Genomic DNA, 25,044 nt, shown 5'->3' on the forward strand with positions numbered 1-25,044 from the left:
TGACCCGACGACCCCGCCCCCACACTCTCCTTCCCCCTACACCCCTCTCCCCTTCCCCGGCCCCGCCACCGCTGGAGTCGCGGGGCTGCGGGCCGGAGCTGGGTTGGAGGATCCCCTGGCTCGGTGGGGAATCTGTGCCGGCGCGGCCTCTAAGCTAGGTGGGCGAGCGAGCGGCAGAGCGAGCTAGCAAGTCGGGCGGCGGCGTGCGGCGCCGTTAAGGGCGCTGCCCCGCGCGCTCCCAGGCCGCCCCGGGTCCCAGGCTCTTAGGAGGAGAATTCCTGGGCCCGAAAAGCGGGGGCGGACGGAGGCGTTGTCATCGCTCAAGCTCGTTGCGGCGTGTGGAACCTTAGGTTGGCGCCTGGGGTCGGGGACTGAGGTTAAGGGCGCTGCCTGTCGGAGCGGAGATCCGGGTTTGCCTCGCGCCCCCGCTCAGGACCCTGACGCGGGTGAGGCGGCCCCGGGAGCATGAGCGGGCAGCGCGTGGACGTCAAGGTGGTGATGTTGGGCAAGGAGTACGTGGGCAAGACGAGCCTGGTGGAGCGATACGTGCACGACCGCTTCCTGGTGGGGCCTTATCAGAATGTGAGTGCTCCCGACGGGGCCCAGCACGGGTGGGAGGGGGCTAGCCGACACGCGAGGCTCTGATCGCTTCCCCTTGGTTGCAGACCATTGGGGCCGCCTTCGTAGCCAAGGTGATGTCTGTCGGAGACCGGACGGTGACTTTGGGTATTTGGGTAAGTTCTCTGGGCACGTAATCTGGGAAAACCCACTCTTGAGGAGGCGTAGTTCCTGCCTTGTACTGACTTGTGGGCTCACGGGGGTTTCTGTTCTCTAGACCCCAATTTAAAAACAGGGGTCTGGAGGACGTGATATTAGTTTGAAGTCGTGGGGAGTATAGCTCCGTAACTCAGGCCAGGGCTGAGCCTCCCCCTGCCCTTCAGGACACAGCAGGCTCTGAGCGCTATGAGGCCATGAGCCGAATCTACTATCGGGGCGCCAAGGCTGCCATCGTCTGCTATGGTAAGAACAGTTTTGGCCTGTTGCTCAAACAAGAAGGGGAGGGTGCCAGGCTGGCCTTATAGAACAGCCCCTTACCCTTGGTTGTGTTTCCTGTGTTCCACACCAAGACCTGACAGACAGCAGCAGCTTTGAACGGGCAAAGTTCTGGGTGAAGGAACTGCGCAACCTAGAGGAGGTAGGTGGCCTGACCTCACCAGAAAACCAGGCAGGGGCTGGCGGTCTGGTGGTCCAAGGGAGGTGACCCTGACCTTGTCTTCTGCTCCAGGGCTGTCAGATCTACTTGTGTGGCACCAAGAGTGACCTGCTGGAGGAGGACAGGCGGCGGCGACGAGTGGACTTCCACGACGTTCAGGACTATGCAGACAGTAGCTGCTCCTTAGCTCCTTGGGTTGGGGAGGGAAGGGGCTGCTTGGGTGGGTCACAGAAAATGGGGGCTGCCTTGGCAAGATCCCCCACAGGAAGACTTTCTCTGGCCTCCCTGCATCTTTCAGAAGAGTCCCTGTACTGCTAGTCTGTGCCCACCTAATTCTCAGGTATGAGGCTTTAGTCTTTTCTCTTTACAGATATCAAAGCTCAGCTCTTTGAAACATCCAGCAAGACAGGCCAGAGTGTGGGTGAGTGCTGTCCTTGGCCTCACAGCGGAACACACAGGGGCAACAAAGGAGGCAGAGGAAAGCCCAGAGGGCTGGGTTACTATGGGATCCCTGGGCTCCTAACTTCTGGTCCTCACTGATCGCCCTTTTTCCTGCCAGACGAGCTCTTCCAGAAAGTGGCCGAGGATTACGTCAGTGTGGCCGCCTTCCAGGTGATGACAGGTGTGTCCTTCCTTAGCTCCTGTGGAGACTCCCTTCAGGCCCACAGCACCTGACCCCCACCCCCCGGACAGTATGTTGAGCTACCACCTCTCTCTTTAACAGAGGACAAGGGCGTGGACCTGGGCCAGAAGGCAAACCCCTACTTCTACAGCTGCTGTCATCACTGAATCACCACTCACTTGGCCTGGGTGGGGATTTCCCCAGGGAAGCTGGACCTAGCTCATGTCTGGGCTTGGATGATCAAACATCTGAGCTACCTGGGTCCCCGTGGCAGCAGAGGTGGCACCTGCCTGTGCTGGCCCATGGAGCGGAGACAGCATTGGGGCTGACTGATGGGCACAAAGAGGGTAAGGGCTGATTTGGACCCCAGGCTTCTGCCCTGGACAGCAGTTGTGTCTACAGATTATTTAAATGGCTTCTGATTTGTAAATAAAATCAATGCACTGTGAATTACGCTCAACCCCTTTCCCTGCTGTCTGGATTGGGTGTCAGGACACCTAGGACTTTCTGGGGCCACCTGGTTGGCCTCACTTCCTATAATCAGGGTTCTTCTCAGGTCTTATTTTCCTTTGGAAACCAAGTGGCTTCACCCTAGGGTTGCAGCTGAGATAATGGAGAAGCAAAAGGGCCCTTGCTGGGTTCTTTGGTGGGGGCAGAGATAGGGTGAAAAGCTGGGGTTGGGGCAGTGCAAAGCTCAAATGGTTCCTTCTTGGTGTTAAGAACTGGAAAGGCACTCAGGTGGTATCCAGAGATCAAAAGGTCAAGCATTTCTGCCTCGGACTGGCTGGCTCTACTGCACCTCTGTCAGGTCTAGGTCTGTGAGTCATCCCTGTGGCTCAGAGCCTAAGCTTCCCAGCAGCATGCTATAATGTGGCTTAATAGTAGACAAATTACAGGTTCTGCAAGACTTAGAAAGGTCTTAGAGATCCAGGTTGGGCTCTAACTACCCAGAAAAGGGACTCAAACTTGGCTGTGTTCTCCTTTTAAAATGAGGTGACTAGTACCTAGTTCAAGACTATGAAGAGTATGGTTGGAATCTTAACTGTAGGACTAAATGCTTGTTTTCCCCTATTTTTTCCTGGGGCAGGAAGTTTAGGACGAAGTCACAAAGGGAAGTGTTTTCCAGGGTTCCCTGAAAGTATTATTTTTGGGCCTTGGATGTCAAGATACTTCAGAAGAACCAGATGTTACTGTACACAGGACTGACCTTTCCTTTTCACATTAGAAGCATCAGAGCAGCCCTCCCTTTCTGGTATGGGATGCTCAGCCTCTTTGCCTCACTATCCCATTTTAGGCCTGGGCTGGGTCTTCTGCAGTGCTTAGCACCTGCCTCTAAAAAAACTAAAAACTTGGCCAAGATGGCTAGACTCATGATCAGAAAAGTGCTTTGGTTCCAGTTCCTTTTTAAAAACCAATTCCTCAAAATACCCTTCTTGTGTGGGTGATGGAGGCCTCCTGGGTAGGGACTGAGACTGATACCAGCCACTTCCAAAAGTGGCAGAGACATTCTGACAGCAGTGGCTACTGGGAGGAAACCCACACCACTTCCATGAGGTGCTTGGAGGAAGGGCTCAGCTCCGTGTCCCCATCTGGGAACCACCTCAGAGTCTGGCTTCTGCTCTCACGCCACACCCATCCTCCCTCCTGTAGGCTCTATCTCCCCACGGACAACAAAACAAAACACAGGGCAAGGGCCATAAGAGTAAAGTTAAACTTTACTTTACAGTAATTTTTTTTCTATATACAAAGAATTACAGTACATGTTTATGGGGACTCCTAGCACAGGCTCCCCTCTTTTTCACTAAGAGTTTCACTTACCGCTGACAATCTATTGGGGAGAAGGGGGGCAAAAAGAGTGATGGACCTCAGCTGACACCCCCTTTTGCCCCTTAAAAATATAAAGAGATCTCTCATTGTCAGCTTATTTTTTTTGCCAAGACTTAGAAAGCTGCTCTTCCATGAGCTCCTGTGTGCTGCACTCGCCCATCTTCAACACTCTCCCCTACATGCACACAGGCAGCACGCATCTCAGACCTGGAGACTGCCTGCTCTCTGCCCCAACCCTGCAAGTCTAAAGCACCAGAACCGATCATTTCTGCTCCTGCTCCCTGGGCTCACCTCTTATCTACAAAGGTTTGCTGGATTTCCAAGGTGTTATACCTGAAGCCCCTAAAGAGCCTGATGTTTTGAGAGTCACGGGGAAGTAGCTCTAGAAAAGGGACCACATGTGCTATTTTTGCTTATGTTGATAGGAAATGTTTCTGCCCAGGCTGTGGATTTCTATTTAAAATAAACTCTTTCCACTTCCTTAAGAAATAATACCCTTAGTCTTCATAAGCAATAGAGGTGCTCCCATGAGAGTGAAGAGGTAGTGGGGCAGAAGGTATCTGAGGAAGATCCCACACCTGGAGCTCTCTACCAACCTGTTCAGGCAGTGTGGACGGAGGCTGTGGACAAGGTAACAACAGCCCTGAGAAACTCAAAGAACTCCCTCATCTGCAGACAGCGTGTCTTCTGCTTCTGGACTGCACTGGATCACCCCAGGGTCAGGTGCAGGATTCACCAAGGCTCTACCTTCTCCTAACAGAACCTCGAGGAAACTAAGACATGAGATCTCTTTCTCCCAAACAGGAATCTAGGTTTCTGAAGTCACCAGTCCTTCAACCCTTGGCAGTGCTTATTTTTACCAGGAAATTAGCACCATCATTACATTTTTGTGTGTGTACAAAGCAAATTACCTATTCTTTTTTCAATTTACACTATAGCAACCTCTGGCCCTGCTACACTAGCCCTAGGAAGCTCAGCTGAGAGCTAACGGGCCACAGTCAATGAAAGTCTCATGCAGCAGCTACTGAGCTCTAAATGATCTGGAATGTCGAACACATGGAACAGCCCAGTCATTATTCAGGAGGAACAGGGGCTTGTCCCACCTCCTTTCCTGCCATGATCTCAGAGAGGTGAGGACACTGGCTAACTCTGACCTCCTGGTTGACAGATACCAAGAGGATGAAGACATCTCCCCCCCAAAAAGCCTTGGAGAAAACCCACTTTTTATAGGAGCTGATGCAAAAAATAAAATCCATCCACGTTTAGTGCTCTCCTGATTCTTCTCCACAGGGGAAGCTGCCAGGACCAACTTCCTTCCTGCCACTCTGTTCTCATGAGGCAACGTGCGAGTCCAGCTCCAGTGAGTAGATGCTGCCAAGCCTGGAAAAGGATCGCTGATGCACTTCATGCCCTGACTGTAGTGTGGGGTGGAGAATGTAAAGAATAAAACAGTGATTTATATCAATGCTAAAGATGTGGATTTGGTAGTTGTTCAGAAGAGTATCAACACAGTGATTTAAATCACTTCAAACTCAGTAACTTCAGGGGGAAGCAGACATTTAAAAAAACTTAAATGCTGTTGTAGCAACAACTATTTTGCTATGAGAATGGGTTTGCTCCAGTAGAGAAGCAAATGAGGCTTTGAATAAAAATTTCAACAGTTTTCATAATTTTCTTCTGAATAGGGCTAAGGGAGGTATTAGTTCTCTAGCTACTTGTGGAAGCTATGGGTTCCTCCTCAGAAAGGCTTCCTGGGGAACCAGCTTAGAGGCAGACTCTTGAGATCCTGATTTATAAGCACTTGGCCAAATGCCAAAATACCACCTTACACAAAGATCAGGAGTTTCTAGAGTAGATTTCCTGTTAACTGCCAATTCACACTCCCTGGAGAAAAGGTCTCAGTACAGGCTCCAGGAAAATCCCCAAAGGCTGGCAAGGTCGCCACCCCCCTTTCATGCAAGAGTCTCTTTTTCCAAAAGTCTTTCTGACTCTGCTTCTAATTGTACAGTGACTGCTTTCATGATGTTAACAATCTAGTATCAAACGCTATTAGCGGGCCTGAGTTGAATGTCTAGTTTCCAATCAATCTAAGAATCTTTCAATGGCCCTCACAAAACTCTGGCTGGCTGTCCATCCATTTAAAGAACTTCCCTGCCTCCCCCAATCCAAGCACAGTTTAGAAGTTGTTTACTAGGCAGGTCTGGAAGGAAGCTTCCAGTGAATGATGGAGAATGGAAAACTGAAAACCACAGAGTGGTCCACCTTTCCCTCACTCCTTCCTGTCCTGTGAGACATCTAGAGTGGCTGTCAATTACCTACCAAAGCCTGTATCAGAGAAGCTACTTCATGATCAGACTTCTCCTCTTAAAAATTTTACACAGCCTGCATACCCACCCCCCCAAAAAAATTCACAGTTTATTTCATGAAACAAAGAGCTACGGTAATTGAACACACAACATAGTGGAAAGAGATTCTGACAGCGCAGTGCGGTTATCTTTTTCTGATCACAACTACAGATGACAGGAGAAAAAAGGGCACAGGACTGGCACCAAGCAAATCCTATTCATACAACCTAAGAGGTTAGGGAAAGGGACCTACTAGCTGCAGTTATATACTTATTCTCACACATGATAAATACTTAATATAATGAACTTTAATGTTTGGGTGGATTTCTTTAAAAATATCTTTTCCATGATTTAAAATTTTTTAAAAGAAAATAAGATGCTTTGTTTTCTCTTCCTCTTAAACAAAGAGCTTTTCCTCTCTGATGATGTGGGAAGAAAGAGGATGAAAGGGGAGAACTAGGCAGGTGGAATTTACAGAGGAGAGTCTGAGGTCTAAGTGAGATGCAAGAATAGGCCCCTAAACTCAGGGCAGCTCTGCCCAGCCTCTTGTCTCTGCCTGAGTTCAAATGTCTCAACCCCAGAGACAAACTTTGGGAAATAAAAGCAAATTCTTTTTAAAATCTTTATATAAAGCGCAAATGCTTCTAAAACAACTATTGTTCCCTCCTTAGAAGTGACGGGAATAACCTCAATAAAAACTCAGGAGGAAGAAATTGGGACAACACAGAATCCTGTTGAGGGTATAAAAGCCATAACTGAGAGACAGAAATGGCCAGGAGACACTGGGGCCAGGAGATGGCCTGTTGGCTAAAGCTGCTGGCTGCATTGGCGAAGCAGAGGTAAACATGTTTGGTCTAGGGATGAGGGCGTGGGTGAATGGGAAGGAACTGGCCAAACAGCACTTCCTGTTGGCAGTCAGTGAGCTGGGTGAACGGTAGGGTGGGGTAGCACCAACAGATTTCCCAGCCCTTCGGCCCCAGCTCAGGGCAGCAGTAACAGATAATCAGCAGTTATGAGGAATCATCTCTTAGGCTGGACATTGCTCTGTACGCCCCATCTTGCCAGTCATAGGGGAGGGGTTCTGGCTTGCCCTTAGGCTAAGTCAGCAGGTAGGCGCTCTCAACATGGAGCACACCATTTCTCAGGGAGAAATGGTGATAGGATCCACTAGTGAAGATGATGACTCCTCCATTCAGGTAGGAGGGCAAAGGATCAGAAGATAAGTAATTTCTCGCCAGAATCTGGCATTCTCCCTGAGCTGGTGGTGGATCTAGCCCAGAGTTTGCCAGATTCCCTAGATCTACTGCCCAAGACTCTGAAATCTGAAAGCACCTGAGTGTTTGGGGGACAGGCTTGGGGTGAGTTGATGTAAAAGGAGGAAAGTTTGTAGAAAAGGAAGGTAAGCTTGCCAATTGCCTTCTTACATTGAGGGAAAGCTGTGTCCTCATAGAGCCCAGCCCCTCAACCAACTGCTCCACCAAGGACAGATCTTTAGACTCTGCAGAGCCCAGCCAGAAGCAGCACCGGCTGCCTAGCCACAGCCCTTGGCTTTGGTGCAGCCCCCTCCTGCCTATAGAGGAGACCTCTGCATGAGCTTTCATGCATGCACACGCACACAGGGACACCTGACCAGGAGACACTCAAGAACAACCACTTCTGGGGCCACAAAGGACATTACAAAATGAGCCCAGAGCCCCAGGGCCCCTCAAACTTCCTGTTATTTATTTCCTGGTCAAAGGTTCTTTAAAAACAACCTGAGAACCCAGGCAGGCATGTTAGGCTCACAGGGATCAGGTCTTATTTATCTCTATATTTCCTGCCAGTGACTGATACCACACCTAGCACACACAGATGTTCAAGAAATCACCACCGACTTGAACGGGTATTAGTTCCTCCCAAGGATTCATCAGGTACCCTCAGTGGGGCGTGGCAGGATTAGATAGAGCTTTGAGAGCCCTACTACCTTCCAACCTGACCAGTGGAATTGAATCCCATGCTTGACTCCAGAGTGGACTTTTTATTTCAAGTTCACCATGAGTAAAGGTTGGGGGGGAAGAGACCCGAGTCTGTCTGTTTCCTTGGCTGGGGCCCACTTGGACTTCCATACATGGCTCATACAACCACAAGCCCCCCCCCACTGGCTAATGTCACAAGAGTTCTGAATGCTGGGATATAAGGAAAGAATAACAGTGGAAAAGTGTTGGGGTCTGTTCTTTTTAAGAGGGAAAAAGATTTTTCCCTTCCCCAAGAACCCTGGGGGAGGCTGGTCTGGTCACGTGGCATTTACTGGTGTTACTTCTGTTCTGACTCTGCACACTTGTGACTGGAAGGAGCCTGGTTAAGAGCTGGAAGTGTACTTTGCTCTGGTTTAGGGTCTTGCCCTCTTCCAAGAGACCAGCAAGTCTGTGCCAGTGTCTGTGTGCTCCCGGAGGACCAGCAAGACTGTGCCAGTGTCTGTCCAGCCACCATGGGCCAGAGCCCTGGCCCTGGCGAGGCCTTGCCCAGGGCCCAGGGACTCTGCTCTGTGGTTGCCAGCTTCTTCTCTTCCGTGGAGAGGGAGGGCTTCCCAAGAGGCCTGAAGGACTGCCCACTCTTGGCAGCGAGTCCAGGTAGTTGCTGGCCCCCAGCCATCTGCTTCACCTGCTTCACCAGGCCTGGCACTTGACTGGGAGGCCCTGGGGTCTGTTCAGCCCCTGCAGGTGCTCTTCCTGAGGCCTGAGTTGCTGGCTCATATAAAAAAGCCTTGGCAGGGGGCTGAGAAAGAAGTCTGGCCTGGGTGAGTGATTTAACAGCTTGCCAGGAGTGTTCTGAAGGGGCCGCTGCTTTGCCCAGTGGCTGAAGGACAGCATCTGACACACTGCCTCTCTCAACAGCTCGTGGTATCTGTCCTAGACCTTTGCTGGCAGGCCATGAGCTTGACTCCAACACTGGCATCTTCTCATCAGCCTGTGGTGTGAGCTCATGGGGTGAACCTGCCCGTTCCTTCTGGCGAGGAGTTAGGTCTATGAGATCCATCACCAAAGCAGCTCTATTTTTTGACTGAGTATTCTGGTCCACGGGCCTCAGTGCTTTTTCTTTAGCTACCAGGGTCTGGACCACAGCTGACAGTACTTTGTCAGGAGGTGGAAGTCTCTGGGACAAAGAGACATGGGATTTGTCAGGGGGTCTGTCTGAAGTCTGGGGTTTGGGACCGCTGGTGACTAGCAGTTTCTCTGGCGGTGGAAGTCTCAGGCCAGTAGGGACAGGGGTTTTCTCCAGTGACTGGGGCCTTGGGCTGGCAGCACCTATGGATTTATCCAGCCTTGGATCAGCTGTCCCCAGAGGTCTTTCCAGTGGCTGAGACCTGACTGAGGGTGAGGAGCTTGGGCCGGTCACTGGAGAGGGTTTGTCAGATAGTTGGGGTCTTGGTCCTGCCACTGCAGTTGGCCTGTCCAATGGCTTCTGGCTGGATACCAATGATTGGGGTTTGGTCCCTGACCCAGCAAGGTCCCTGACCTTATCTACAGGCTGGGGCCTGGAGTCAGTTCTGTCAGGAGGCCTTTCAGGCAGCGGGGGCCTCTGACAAGTCCCTGCCAGAGCTTTTTTGGACAGCGACAGCGACTGGTTGGTGTCAGCAGATGGCTTGTCCGACATCTTGGGCCCTTGAGCAGCCACTCCTGATGATTGCTCTGCCAGGTGAGTGCTTGGGCCTGGAGGCAGTGGTACTGGAGGAGGTACATACTCACGGATCTCCCCCGGTTCCAGAGGGTTGGGCCCACAGGGATCATGCTCAGTACAAGACAGACGCCCATCCAGTTTGGAGATGAAGAGCATCCCTTCCCGATGCTGCTTGCAGAAGGAGCTGGGACACATCTCACAGAAGGAGGCTGCTTCCTTTCCGCATATGTCACACTGGTGCCAAGGACACTCCCATTTCCCTGAAAACACAGAAGTGAAACACAAACTAAGGAAAACAAGACATGCCTGAGATGGGCCACAGCTCTGGAACCAAGTCAAAAAAGTGACTGCAAACTGCTGCCTCCTGTGGAGAGCTCGTGGCCCTCGCCCACACCCCCTCCCTTAGGATCTGGGCTTTACTTTCTGTGAAATGTATAAAAATAACCCCCAAATATTGTCACAACTAAGTATCAATTTAAAACCAAGCAGGAGGAAACCCTGATTTCTATGACTACTTCCAACAAGGAGAGAAATAACAATAACAAAACAAAACCTATTGGGTTTTTAATTGATACTCAGTTGTGACTTAATGTTTGGCTGTTGTTTTTACACATTTTGCAGAAAGTAAACCCCAGATGCTGAGGGAGGGGATATGGACAAGGGGCACGAGCTCTCTGCGGAAAGCAGCAGTCGGTGAACAACCACCACCAAGGAGTTCTCTGCCTGATTTATACAACTAATTCCAACAAGGAGAGAAATAGCAACAAAACCAAACCCAAAGCTCCCCTTAGATGGAATGTGAACATACTACTTTTCTATATTTACAAATTCCATTCGTCCTACATAGCGTTTAAATATTTAACTCTAGGGAGAAAATATCAGCCAATTAAACTGCTTACTTCATTGTTACTAGGAATAGGGAGTAGATACACACAGTGAACAATGGAAACAGATTTATCTCTGCTCAACATTAAAACTGGAAATTAGAACAAATTTAATCTGTGTAGTCTACAAAGAATCAACAGAAAAGACCCAAAGCCAACCTAAGCTGTTCTCTTTTATCCTCATTTCATGATACCAGAGTCTCTGATATGGACAGCTGTTTCCATCCCAGCTCCTTCCAAGTGAACTATGCTAGAGCTCACTCCTGGCTCTAGAATTGGCAAGATGAGGTCTATCACAACCTGTGCCAGCTATGACCCCGAGTAATTGCTTCTGAAACAATTCCCCACTTCCTGGCACTGAAATCAGTGTTATGGCCTTGCCCCCAAGCTATCTCAGTTTCTATTATTTCATTATCCTGGCAACCACATACTGAAGAAAGGCTAATTTTCAGACAAACTCCTCTCACTCCCAACCCAAAGTTCTCTCTCTGCAGTTCCCAGAAGCAGGCCACGAACGGTGCGTGTCACCCAGAACAGTTTCTCACTTTTGTTGTTTAAAATACACAGCACACCCGAATCCCTGAACTCCTCTAACATCAAATGATCATCCAAAGACCGGTGACAATTTTTCTAGCCACGTATTTCTGAGTACTGCACCTGCTTGCATAGGTTCTCCTGTGTTTACTAATACAACTGCATCTCTTTCAGAGGGAAGTGGGCCTATAATCACCCAGAAGCTCCACTCTTTCTCAGCGTCTCTTTCTCTAGAGAGTGAACATGATGTAGTGGGCTTAAAGTCAGAAAACTTCTGGCTTTCAAGCCAGTCCCTGCATCTATACGCTTTAATGTGACAAGTTTCCTCATCTGAAACATGGGAAGATAAAAAGGCCTCATCTTTACAGGCTGGTGGGAGGATAAACTAACATAAAATGCTTCATGGAGCAAGTGAGCTTCTGTTCCCTTCCCTATAGTCTTTGTTGTCATTTACTTTGATAGTGAGAATATGAATCATCCCACCCCTGCATATACGCATGGGAAGACCAAAGGGCTCTGAGAATTCTGGCAGAGAACAGAGGGAACTCTGAAAGGATTCTGGCACCAACCTGCTGGTCGCTTGGTCAGATTGAGACAATCTGCATGGTAAACTTTGGGGCAGCCTGGCTTCTTACAAGAGACGAGCTGGCCAGCATCCCCACAGCTGAAACATTCATCCTCTCGCTCCTTTGTGACTTCACCCTGGGTTCTGCGCTTCCCCTGTTGCTTCTTCTTGAATTTCTTTGACTTTTCCTCTGTAGCAATGGGTTGATTCTAGAGGTCAAATATTGTTGACACATTAGTTGTATGATCTTGACCAGGTTAATTAATCTCTGTACTTCAGACTCTCCTCTGGAAAGACAGTCCTCACAGACTATTGTGAAGATAAAAGAAAATGCAGAAAAAGGCACAGGGCATATCACTGGTACCCAATAAATGGTAGCATTAAGTGTATCTGACATCAACTACTCCTACCACCTGAGTGCAATAAAACAGAAATATGCTGCTTTATGTTGACACACAGGCTGGTATTAAAGATCATCCTTTAATGATAAGTTTTATTTTCATTCTTAAGTTTGTCTAATTTAAAAACTAAGGAAGACTTCTCTGAGTCACACACATTTCTAAATTTATTCAACAAATCTTCACTGAGCTCTTCATATGAGCCATGTTCCAGCTCATATTAGCTTTTCAGAAAGCTAATTTGTGGTCTTTGCATTTTTATCTACATCAGTTTAGGTTCATATCCACCACTTGCCTAGACAGACCCTGGAGCAGCCAGCAGGTCTACTCTGTGCTGCCTGCAGCCCACATGCGGCCACCAAACTGCATGGTTTCATCACATTATTTACCTTGGCCTAGAAACATCCAGGACCAATCCAGTTTATTGCCAGCCCACAGTGATCTCCTCCCATTTCTAAACTTCTGTTCTCAAATTTCTCTCTCACTGATTCACCTGTGAAGTGCTACACAGACCTTAAGGATACAGAAACAGACATCCCAAGTACACCAAACACCATTAAATTCTGTTACTATTTTAATTTACAGGGACTAAATCCACTGAACACCTTAAGAAACAAGACCATTTAACCAACCAACAGAACAAAAAACAAAATCCAATGTACATTTTCTTATTTAATAGATAAAAGAATAATTATTGGGTGTTCTTCATGTATTATAGGTCAAAATAATCCTTTTATTAAATAGTTTCATGCTAATTTTCACTTTTCAGTTCTTAATGTTGACTTCACTATCAAAGATGTATAATAAGAAATACCCAATTGGAGTCACCGTGTACTTTGTATCAAAGTTAAACTTCAATTTTCAGCATGCTGTTACTTATGATAAGAGTAACTCAGGAAGCATCCAGATATTCACCTATTATGATTCATCCAATATATAAAAACTTTAACAGTCATTGAAAATGATGGTTAATAAAATAATGCAACAGCAAGAAAGTATTTTTAAATAATATCTATGAATTATAAACAACAATTTTTAACAGATATAGAATTATAATTCAGTTAACTTATACATAAAAAAACAGGACATAAGATACAATAAAGTTTATACTCTGTTACATGGCACATGGTTAAGATTAAGGGTTCTTATACGTACACACTGTTATTCAGCTATACCTCAATACAAAATAAAATGTTAAAAAAATTAAGGGTTAAGAAAAAAATAAGGGTCCTATGTTTATCTACAATCTTATACTACATTTAGAATCTTAAATTCAATATCAGATTCTCTAATATCTTTAAAAAGAAAGACACAAAGAGAGACTGAGAATCTAAGTAGTTTCTTAGCAAATGTAAGATTAACTAAGACCAATAGAGATATGGGAAGTAACCTACCTTATAGATTCCTATTTTACATCTTTTTTAGCTTCAAAGGTATCATTAATTAGAAGCCAGATTACTCAAAACACTTCAACAATACCCAAAGACCTTCTCTAGTGTACCAAACTGGTTATTAGAATGCTTAAATTGCCAGTGTCCCTACTGACAAATATTCAATGCCATCATTTCAAACAGACATCTTCTTAAATACTCAGTCCTGCCAACAGGTTAGGGAGAAATGACCACACCATTATCCTTGATGCAAACGTTTAACAGGTACCTTTGGCCTTACACCCAAAAAGCCACTGCAGTTTGGGGCTCCACATTTGCAAACGGTCTTTCCATTCCCAAGACATTCTAGATTGTAGTTGAAGGTAAGTTCAGTGCCTGCATAAGAGACCATGAAAATATTAGTATCAATAGTTTTAATTACAATAGTTCTGTATTAACCACAAAGGACACAGACTTCCAAGAGAACAAGGTTAGTTTTTAAGAGGAATAAAAGGGCATATTAACTTTAATCCCACTATATTAGTAACATATTAATGAATTTGAATCTAATAACAATATTAATCAACTAATGTAACTGAACAACAGAAAAACATGACCTAACAAGTAATACTTAAAACAATTTTTATCATCGAGGTGTTACCCAAGTTGTTTTGAATTTTTTTCTAACCATTCAGATTCAAATTATATTATTACCAAAAACAACAAAATGCAATTTATGCACTGATGTGCCAGGCACTGTGAAACCTAAGTGTGAAGGAAGCCTGTCTGTCATCTGTCCCAAAGTGAGCATCTTACCTGGCAGCACTCGAGAGACAAGTCAATACAGAATAGTATTAGGAACTCTAGACAACAAGACCTAAGCCCTGGCTTTACATCCCAGTTACACCACAGTCTACCTGGGTGAGCTGAGCCTGAGAGTCCATTTGTTAAATGCAGATAACAATCTTACAAGCTTACTGAGAATGACATAATGCACACAGCAGGAATTTGTGAACTTTAATAGGAGATTTACAAATTTAACATACAAAAATTCCCCTTTTTCTCGTAAGTGCATTTCATCAAAATTGAGAGCAAATAGATCACACAAACATTCAAAATCAAAGTGTGTTAGGGAAAGCCTAACAAACAGAAGAATTTTACAGAAATATACAATGAGACTGTCCCTGGGTAGGGGTAATGGCTTACCGTTAATGTACAAAGTGATAATTATTCAGTTAAAACTGTCAAAACTGAGGAAGATTTCCCAGTGCAGAATGATATATCTTCTATCAGTGAGATTAATTAATATAGGTTTTCATCTAATATTGGAAAGAGATCATTATTCCTTAAATTTGGTTGAGTAAATTATAAAGCAGCCAGCTTCTATTTAGGAATCTGAATGGTACGAATGCTAGAATTACTTGTGGCCTGGTAAGAGGTTCACATTGCGAAGAGCCTGGAGGAACCAAGACTGACCAGGGTGTCAGCAGGTCACATCTAACCTCTCACACCCACTGTGAACTTACTGGACTGAATGATGGGTACTTTTATTCACACTAACCTTTTCAAAAATTTTCTGAATATATAGCTGAATTTTCACAAATTTAATGGGCTTACAATGCAACTCAATCAAATACACAAGTATAAGAGCAGGATACTTGTTATCACCTGCTGCTCACTCAGCATCCACTACACAAACAAAACTACAGGAGGGGGTTAATCAGAAGGGATCAGTGTGCACACAGGGCAAGCCATTCTAGAAGAGTCCAAAATACAGACATCTGCCATGTTGGGGGGGAACAAAGGGCACTGGACTTCCCTGGCTGTCTGTCTACAATGCGGGAGACCTGGGTTCGATCCCTGGGTCGGGAAGATTCCCTGGAGAAGGAAATGGCAACCCACTCCAGTACTCCTGCCTAGAAAATCCCATGGATGGAGGAGCCTGGTGCAGGCTACTGCCCATGGGGTCGCAGAGTCGGACATGACTGAGCGACTTCACTTTCAAACGGCACTGGAGAAGAGATAAACAAGGAATGAGAACAACACATGGAAGATACCCCTGCAGTTTGGGAGGACAGGAACAAGGTCAGTCAGTTCCCACACCACGCTAGAAGCAGAGAAATTTGTGGCTGCACAAGGTAGAACAGGCTATCCCCACAGACACAGACTAAAGTTTGAAGTGGAAGTGTGGCACTAAAAGCAGTCAGGACAGAGATAAGCACTGAAGGCATATGACTAACATTTGAGTAATTAATACAGAGGAACACTGCCCCTTCTTCCCCTAGGGTGATTAGAGAGAAAAACAGACCAAAGATTGAAAGAGAGATAAGGTCAAAAGATGCAGATAACACAGGTATGAAGACAGGTTAATTTATAGCACTTTTGTAAGGACTGGATTTCCCTGGTGGCTCAGACAGTAAAGCGTCTGTCGACAATGCAGGAGACCTGGGTTGGATCCCTGGGTCGCGAAGATTCCCTGGAGAAGGAAATGGCAACCCACTCCAATACCCTTGCCTAGAAAATCCCATGGATGGAGGAGTCTGGTGTCCATGGGGTCACATAGAGTTGGACACAACTGAGCAACTTCACTTTCATTTTGTAAGGATTAAATAGCAAGCTTGGAACAAAGTTTGGCATCTGATAAACAGTAGCTCTTAACAGCATTCAGTTGATAATTCCTCGTACAAATCAGAAGTCTACCCAATTTATACTGAAGCCATCCATTCTAAAAACCTGATACACGTTATGATTTTAAAAGTCAGTTTCATTTAGTCAGCAGAACACAAGTGCACAGTGATGCTCAAATAGTGTTACTTTCATTATTAAATACCTTATATGAAGCAATGCAAAACAGGAGGAGGAACTAGTGGCTCAATTTTAAAAATAGGAAAACTGTCAAATTTTAAAATTCTAAAGAGCCTAAAAGACTCCTGGGCAGCCGTATATTTAAATTAAAGAGAAAAAATATATAGGGGAGGAGGGGGGGAGAAGAAAGGAGAGGTTGTCTACAGATGAAAAAAAAGACAACAGACAAAAGGCTGACCAAATTACTCTTTATTTTAATTAGTGCTTCTTGAGGTAAACATGGATAACACTGACTGGGCTCATGTAGGATTTCCACTTTGAGAATCACTGGACTGTCAATTATGAACTGCCCAAGCCGAGAGTTGCCCTCCAAGGTGCAACAACAGCAAAGCCAGAACTCAGGGTAACAACGCCGCAGCAGTCGCCCGCTGAGCACAGGGTGGGCACCCAGGGGCGCGGGGCAGCCAGGCGCTCCACCAGTAAAGTCTGCTTTGATGAGAGGAAAAAAAACCCTACTCAGGCCAGTCTCATTTTGAGGTGGGAGGGGGGAGGGGGTAGCAGAGAGAGAGACTGTGTGCATGTGCACGTGCTCAGTCTCTCAGTCGTGTCTGACTCTGTGCAACCCCAGGGACTGTAGCCCACCAGGCTCCTCTGTCCATGGGATTCTCCAGGCACCGAGTACTGGAGTGGGTTGCCATGCCCTCCTCCAGGGGGATCGTTCCCACCCAGGGATCGAGCTTACATCTCTTATGTCTCCAGCACTGGCAGGAGGATTCTTTACCAGTAGCACCACCTGGGAGAGTGATCTTTAAACGCTTTGCTAGTATTCCTGCAAAAACTTACTTTGAAAAATTAGGTATATCCTTACACTCAAACTTTACGTAAGTCTAAATATTAAAAAAAAATTTAGAGTGTGTCATATAATATGTTTCAAAATTTTTCATAAAAACCTTGACACTAAATGTTAAGTTGCTTTAATTTATGAAAAATATCCATCATGTAAGTTTACGTTCAAACCTCTCAGCCTTACCAGATGTAATTTCAGTTTAACTAAACATCTGAATATTGTGCTGAACACAACAACCTCACTTCTTCACTCTGAACTCTCAGAGGCATGGGCATCTAGGGCAGCCACAACATAAAAGTGCATTCTCCAAATGTCCAGTTCTTTGACACCCAAGAGGTGAGGGATTTTTTTTTTTTCCTTAGCTTTGGGCTCATAAACCATAAAATTCAGATGGGTGAGAGGTGGCTATTTGGTTTACACAACGGATGAAAGTCAGCTATGAAAGGAGACCTTGGCTGCTGACGATTTTTAAGGCAGCCCAATTTTTATGGAGTTCATATAAGTTACAGAAAGGTCTGGAAATTTATTCCTTTAAAACCATACAGTGAATTATCTGGCACTTCAGTGGTTAGGACTCAGTGCTTTCAATGTGATAGCCCCAGGTTCAATCCCTGGTTGGAGAGCTAAGATCCCGCAAGCCACATGGTGCGCTTGGAGAACATGCCCAAACCATCATGCTAAATAAAATTAGTCAGTCACAACAAAACAAGTATTATATGACTGCACTTACATGAGATTCCTAGAACAGCTAAAAAAATCAGAGCCAGAAGGTAAAATGGTGGTCACTAGAGGCTGGGGGAGTGGGGAAAGAGGGAATTTTTGTTTAATGGGTATCTTCAGTTCAAGAAAAGAAGTGCTGGAGATGGACGGTAGTGACAGTTGTACCACAATGTGAATGGACTGAAATGCCACTGAACGGCACACTTTAAAATGTCTACAATGGTAAATTTCAGGTTACATGTGTCTTACCATTCCACCACCAGTAAGAACAGACCTGGTACCCGCCAGGCACCACCAAGATAGTCTCCTTGTGTCCCCAGGGGTTTGCAGCCTCATTTTGGATTACAGGACAAATGGGGTTTTTAGATAATAAAAACTGGCCCTAGTCCTGGTTCCAAAATCCTTAAATGAGTCTTACCTGCTTTAATGTCACTCAGGGCAAAAAGGCCAACCCGGGTGTCTCCATTGACAGACCACTTCTGTGTTTCACAGTTAGGCTGGCAGCAATGATTCATGAATCGAGCATAGTTTCCTTTGGGGCCAGCATCAATAATCCGGTCCTAGAATTCCAAGAGACGCTGTTCAGCACACCTCCACTATTACTGAGTAAAATTAGAGTATTTTAACAAGCTGGAGTTCCTATTGGTAAACTTTGACTCGTCCAGAATGTAGTGCCTAGACTAGCACTAGTATCACCACCTCGGAATCCACTAAGAATGCAAAGTCTTTGGTGGCACTTCAGAGATAACTAAAGCAGGAACTCTGAGGCCCAGTGATCTATGTATGTAGCCCTCTAGGTGGTTGGCATTATTGTGAAGTTTGAGAACCACCATCCTAGAAGCAGTAGCTTCTTGTATCCTCTTCTGAACCCTGGCTATACATTAGTAATCACCTAAGATTTTAATAATGACATCCAGACCTAATCCCAAATGATCAGAGGATCATTTGAGCTGAGGATCTCACAAACCATCAAAGTACAACTGGGTAAATACAAAGTTTCACACTAAGAAAAGTCTATTATAACAGCTGGAGACAGGGCGAAACCTAACAGAACCCAATACTAACGTACAAAGAGGAATCTCAGTGTACACAGAAACAAAACGCATTAGGATGCCAGAATTAGAAATAAATCCCATAAAGAAGAAGGTCCTACTATATACTGCATAGAAAACTATATTTAATATCTGGTGATAAATCATAATGGAAAAACATATGTATAACTGAATTACTTTGCTGTACAGCAGAAATTAACATGCCATTGTAAATCAACTATACTTCAATAAAATATTTTAAAAATAATAAATTTTAAAAACGAAAGATGAAACATGTTGGAAATGATATATGGAAAAAAAAATCCCAAATATAACTCTAGACACCAATGAAACACAACTCATCAGAAATTCCAATAATTGGATAGCTGACTTGGGTTTATAGGATGAGTTCTATAGTCAATTTTTATGACTTTCTCAATGTACTAACTAAATATTAACAAAACAGTGTTTCAATCTGTAAAATAAACAGTAAAATAATCATCATTTATTTTTCTGGCTTCAAGTTTTAATCTTATAGGAAAAACACTAAAAGAACTCATCCCAAACTTATGTTGGACAGTTGAAAAGCAGTTTTAGTGCCTTTTGCCCATGGCTGTACAGCTAGAAATGAGTAACTTTATCCAACTCCAGGACCTTAATCCCTATGAACCTGGAAGAAAGACACTGCTTTACGCAGTATATGACATGCCTACACAGAATAGCCGGAACAACACTGATTAAACCAAGCTTATAACAGTGGGAATAGCACTTTCCATTACTTACTTTGTCTAGAGTTAGCATATAAAAATTAGTGATATCATGTTCTTGGGCGTAACGGATTCGAGCTCTGCACTCTTCTTCATCTATTAGCTCACCCACATATTCATTCACAAATTCACCCTGGAACGAGAAATTACTTAGATGGCAAAAAGTGCCAACTGTGTTCATAGGTATACCTTATTTTTAAAAAATTAAAGTAAGATTCACAAAAGCTTCCCTGGTAGCTTAGACAGTAAAGTGTCTGCCTGCAATGCGGGAGACCTGGGTTCAATCCCTGGGTTGGGAAGATCCCCTGGAGATGGAAATGGCAACCCACTCCAGTACACTTGCCTGGGAAGTTCCATGGACAGAGAAGGCTGGTAGGCTTCTCCATGGAATTGCAGAGTCAGACATGACTGAGTGACTTCACTCTGTACTTTTGTACTTAACAAAGGTTGTGGCTCAGAAGGCAAAGAATCTGCATGCAATGAAGGAGCACCAGGTTTGATCCCCAGATCAGGAAGACCCCCTGGAGATGGGAATGGCTACTCCAATACTCTTGCCTAGAGAATTCCATGGACAGAGGAGCCTGGGGGGCTACAGACCATGGGGTCCCAAAGAGTCAGACAGGACTAAGCGACTAACACTTTCACTTCACTTATTCAAGATAAAACATAAATATGATGCTTCAACTATTAAAAAATAAGAATGATCTCCTCACTCCTACCACAGCCAACAGCAGAAAACTTGGAATTAACCTTAAGATCAATCAAAATGGATATAAGTAAACTAAAGCTCCACCGTACTGGTTTATCCCTTTACCTGTCTAAGAACCTAAAAGTCAATTTCCTAAACTATATTCTGTTTTCACGGAACATGGCCTGCCTACTGCCCATCCATATTTCACACTGCTGTCCTAATGATGCACTATACTACGGTCATACTGGTTTTCTCATGTGCTGTCCCCTCTACCCGAAATGCTAAAATATTCCACCAGCTTAAGCCAACAACTATTTATCTTTCAAGTCTCAATTTAAAATATTCTCAGAGATAAGCTACCTTCAGGCCCTTCGTCACATGCCTACAGAACCCTTTGTGCTTCCACAGTGAGTGATTGCTTGTTCAATATCTCTCTCCATCTATAAAGTAAACTTTAGGTATGGAACATGTCTTTCTTACTGAACACTGCATCACATAGCAACATGCCTGGCACAAAGGAGACATACAATAGTTACTCAGCAAATGACTAAAAGAGACCAACCAACTCATATTCACCTCCTTTCCTAGAAATAAACTTCAATAAAATTCTTCAGAAAATATAACCAGAATAAGACTTATTACATTCAAATGTCAAATATGGTTTATTCCACTCAGAGACTGTATAATACTATCTATTTATCAGAAATTTGTAGGTCCTTCCAAGGTTCAAGTTGAAGATGTTACTGCATTTTCGATAGAGAAGACCTAATCCTCTTTCCCTTCATGTTCTATGAACCCAAACCTATTTTTTCTCTCAGTAAAAATAAACTTTATTTCATTAGTTGATGATTCACACCTGTATCACACTCTTTCTATTCTCTTAACTACAAGTTCCAGGATTTCCACAAATGAGTGGACAAAACAATGGTATCTCTATGAATTTCCCTCATTTTTTTCATCCTCATACATAATGAACATGATCAGTAAGTGAACTTCATACAGAAAAGAGACCATCTATTCTACAAGTCTCTAAATTTTGGAAGGATATGGCAAGACATTATAATAAGGCTAATCCTTACACTTTATTATGTTCCTCCACGACCAATTTTCTCATATTAATCAGAAAAATTACTTGTATTAAGCAACTGCAAAGAAGGAAAAAAAACCGAAGATGAAGTCTCCTCACCTTTTTAATATCTGTTTTTGTTCGGAGACCCCAGCCCCTCTGTAACGTGCGGAAAATTTCCACCTCTGGGTACTGGCGCTTGGTAAAGCACTGGTTCTGGCAGCGGCCTCCCGCAGGGCACACTGTGGGGTGGCACTCGTACAGCAGCATGCGGTTGATGCACTCGGAGTCTATGCCGCAGGGGTTCTCGTCCGTGGCTTTACAGTTGCAGCGGGGGATCTCAGACAAGTCTGCAGTGAAGATCTGCACCCTGCCAATAGGGCGGTTCACCTGGCGAAGAGACACACACAACAGTGCATCAGGCAAGTCAGCGCAGGACAGTTCAGCACCTGCGAAAGGCAGGTTTCTCTCAAGCTGCACATCACACGTTACATGATTTTGAATTATCAAGATTTAGCAGGATTATTCATAACATCTAATGAATGCCATCTAAAATATGGCAACAACTCAAGTGTCCACCAGTACATGAATGGATAAGCAAAATGTGGTAAAAATAACGGAGTATTATTCAGCCTAAAAATGAAGGAAATCTGACACAATGCGCAACATGGATAAACCTGGAGGACATTATGTTAAACGGAATAAGGCAGTCAAAACAGACAAATACTTGTACCACTTAAATACAAAGAGATAATGGCAATAGTTATACACATGAATGCATTTAACGCCACTGGAATGTATAGTTAAATATGGTTAAGATAAACAAAACTTTACGTATCTATATTTTTACCACAATGAAAAAGGAGAAGGAAATAAAAATTTAGGCAGTTTGATATAAAAATAAAGCCTCACTCAATACATAAAATATAAATACCACAAATAGAAAAAAAAAATCATCTCTGGGCTACCCCAGTGTCCCAGTGGATAAGAATCTGCCTGCCAATGCAGGAGACATGGGTTTGATCCAAATGTGGAAAGATCCCACATGCCACAGAGCAACTAAGCCCATGCACCACAAGTACTGAGCCTGTGCTCTAGAGCTGGGAGCCACAATTACTGAGCCCACGCGCCACAACTACAGAAACCTACACAGCCTACACCCCATGCTCCAAAACAAGAGAAGCCACCGCAGTGAGAAGCCCTCACATTGAAAGGAAGAGTAGCCTCTGCTTGTCCCAACTAGAGAAGGCCCATGCATAATGAAGATAGAGAAAAGCCTGCATAGCAATGCAGACCCAGCACAGTCTAAATAAACATTTAAAAATAAATCATTTCTAAAAAATTCATAATTTCAAGCCTGGGTTCCCCTGGTAGCTCAGTGGCAAAGAAACCGATTGCCAATTCTGGAGACAAGAGTTCCATCCTTGGGTCGGGGAAGAATCCCTAGAGAAGGAAGTGGTAATCCACTCCAGTATTCTTGCCTGGAAAATCCATAGAAAGAGGAGCCTGGCAGGCTACAGTCAATGGGATCACAAAACAGTCATACACAACTGAGCAACTAAACAAGAGAAGTCAATTGTAAATTTGAGTTTCCGCTATTGCCACATGGTGGCGCCACGTTAGCGGCTATATTAAAAAAAAAAAAATTCACCCTTCTCAAGTGGTAAATCTTGAAAAAACATGAAAAAGTCTCTGAGTAACTGAGTTCCAATATGTGAAGATATATTTTAAAACTGACTATCACAACTTGAAATCTTTTGAACAGACTACAGCAATGTCACCTAAGCATTCATTTTTAGTGGTGCTAGTACTGAATATCCAGTGTGGTCAAACAAAGGCCAATTGCTGTGATACTGAAGCCATTTGATACTAACAACAGTGTGGGAAAAAAGTAGACATTCTCTCTGTTCTCAATAGAGAGATTTGTGCACTATAAGAATGAGTCCTGGGGACTTCCCTGGTGGTCCAGTGGGAGACTCAACGCTTCCAATACAGGGGTCGGTAGTTCAATCCCTGGTAGGGGAATTAAGACCCTACATGTCCAGCTCCAAAGGTAGGGGTGGGGGATTCGGAGTCTGGGATTAGCAGATGCAAACTATTATATATAGGATGGATAAACAACAAGGTTCTACTATATAGCACACGGAATGATACTCAATACCCTGTGATAAACCATAATGAAAACCCATGTTTTATATATATATAACAGATTCATTTTGCTATAGGCAGAAATTAACACAACAATGTAAATCAACTATAATTCAATAAAATTAAAGGAATGAGTTTCCTCTACTTGATATCAATGGGAACAGTCAAATCACGAGCCTTCAAAAACCTATCCTATACGTAAAATTTGATACTTCAGGAACTGCATTCTTTGGTGAGTTAATTTTTACTTGCAAAACTGTTGTGGGGAATAATCTACAATCTGTGTGTAAAAATACACTGTCTTCAAATGTTCTCCAGAACAACTTAAAATGACAGTGAGTCTCACTGCCAGATCTCTTCCCACCTTCTTCAAAATACTGGTAAATGCTTGTCAATGGAGGAGCACTCTTACCCCATGCCACTGCAAGTCACAGACCTACTAAGGCAAACTCCAAGGTAGCAGACCAGGGCTGAGCTCAATCACCTGGTCCCAAATAGGGCCATCTGAATATTCACCTTGATTCAAGGTTATCTTTACCTGAGACTCCCCGTCGAAAATAGTTGCATTCTACTCCTTTTTTCTACATAAAGGTATGTTTCAATCATTCTTCCTTGACATCTGATCTAAACTGATATTAATCCCCAATTATGTTTCTTGCGTAACATAACATAAAGCAAGAACAAAACCCCATACATGGTTAAGCAGGAACAGCACAGATATATAATTGTAGATTTACACTCACTCTGGGCCAGGGGTTGACAAACCTTTTCTGTAAAGGGTCAGATAGTAAATGTTTTGTTTTCAGGACATAGATCTCTGGTGCATGTTGCTCAACTGTCACTGTAGCTCCAAAGAAGAAACAGACCACGCGTACATGAACAAGCATGGCTGTGTGCCAATAAAGCTTTAATTATGGACACTAATATTTGAATTTCATAAAATCTTCCTGGGTTAGAAAAAACTCTTTGGAAAAAAATTCTTCTGGACCATGCATGGTAGGCCAGAGTTGGAACTATAGTTTACCAACCATTGGTTTGATCTTATCCCTAGAAATACATCTTTGTTTTAAAGGTGGAGGAAAGAAGGTAGTGTCTAAATTTATGATTAGATCACACACAGGACATTAGTTGGTCTCTGAATACTCAGGTTCAATATAGTTGACAAGCTACCCTGAACTGCCTAACTTCTGTTACGTGTGACATCTATGACTGTGGAAACAGGAATTACTTTCCCTGTTTTTGAGGATGAACTACAATTCAGTGTTATGTCTCCACGAATAATTAACTCCATTTAACTCTCAGTCTATGCAATTTTAAGTTTTGTTTCTTTTCCAACAGTTTAACTATTTGTAAGGACTGATATTTTAACTCATTCTATATTGCATACTACCAGGCAGATCCATTACACTCTTTTATAAATCTAAGCTTCATTATGGAGTTTCAGTGTTCTAAACACTAAATGTTTAGTGTTTCCTTTTCCTGTATCTCATAATTCTTTACTATTTCATCACCCCATTTTGTTACTCAATGATTCCCAGCTATTCTAAAAAGGAC

General features: G+C 44.2%; 2 protein-coding genes across 10 annotated transcripts in view; one reads left to right on the forward strand and one right to left on the reverse strand.

Annotated features, from left to right (window-relative positions):
* RAB24 (RAB24, member RAS oncogene family) lies at window positions 18-5,134 on the forward strand. 4 transcript variants are annotated; one of them, XR_001918320.1, is made up of 10 exons: window positions 18-582; window positions 666-734; window positions 942-1,020; window positions 1,128-1,195; window positions 1,286-1,385; window positions 1,584-1,634; window positions 1,773-1,835; window positions 1,938-2,182; window positions 4,601-4,792; window positions 4,953-5,132. XR_001918320.1 is itself a non-coding variant. In XM_005682749.3 (8 exons), the coding sequence occupies exons 1-8, from the start codon at window positions 466-468 to the stop codon at window positions 2,000-2,002; spliced, it is 612 nt and encodes a 203-aa protein (XP_005682806.1). In that variant the 5' UTR covers window positions 18-465; the 3' UTR covers window positions 2,003-2,295. The 4 variants fall into 4 exon arrangements, 1 of the variants encoding a protein (XP_005682806.1); XR_001918319.1 differs by having other exon boundaries at window positions 4,601-5,134; XR_001918321.1 differs by lacking the exon at window positions 4,601-4,792 and having other exon boundaries at window positions 4,953-5,134.
* The window catches only part of NSD1 (nuclear receptor binding SET domain protein 1), a 147,989-nt gene continuing 126,477 nt past the window's right edge, over window positions 3,533-25,044 (reverse strand). For 5 of the 6 annotated variants that reach the window (XM_018050620.1, XM_018050619.1, XM_018050622.1 and 2 more), the window contains 6 exons: window positions 21,463-21,732; window positions 19,602-19,718; window positions 18,206-18,347; window positions 13,705-13,811; window positions 11,652-11,856; window positions 8,005-9,924 (listed from right to left, as the gene is read on the reverse strand). In XM_018050620.1, the coding sequence (XP_017906109.1) occupies window positions 8,300-9,924; window positions 11,652-11,856; window positions 13,705-13,811; window positions 18,206-18,347; window positions 19,602-19,718; window positions 21,463-21,732 (2,466 nt within the window). In that variant the 3' untranslated portion in view covers window positions 8,005-8,299. Of the gene's footprint in view, window positions 9,925-11,651; window positions 11,857-13,704; window positions 13,812-18,205; window positions 18,348-19,601; window positions 19,719-21,462; window positions 21,733-25,044 lie in introns of all 6 variants that reach the window. The other variant, XM_018050618.1, reaches the window with a different exon arrangement.

This window comes from Capra hircus, chromosome 7 (genome assembly GCF_001704415.2).
Source record: "Capra hircus breed San Clemente chromosome 7, ASM170441v1, whole genome shotgun sequence".
Classification (NCBI taxonomy): Eukaryota; Metazoa; Chordata; class Mammalia; order Artiodactyla; family Bovidae; genus Capra; species Capra hircus.

What these genes read in the sequence shown, in the direction of transcription:
- RAB24 (XM_005682749.3), top strand. Translation starts at nt 466, where the DNA reads ATGAGCGGGCAGCGCGTGGACGTCAAGGTGGTGATGTTGGGCAAGGAG. An exon ending in TGGTGGGGCCTTATCAGAAT is followed by an intron (nt 583 to 665) that starts GTGAGTGCTCCC and finishes CCTTGGTTGCAG; the next exon opens with ACCATTGGGGCCGCCTTCGT. An exon ending in CAAGACAGGCCAGAGTGTGG is followed by an intron (nt 1,635 to 1,772) that starts GTGAGTGCTGTC and finishes TTTTCCTGCCAG; the next exon opens with ACGAGCTCTTCCAGAAAGTG.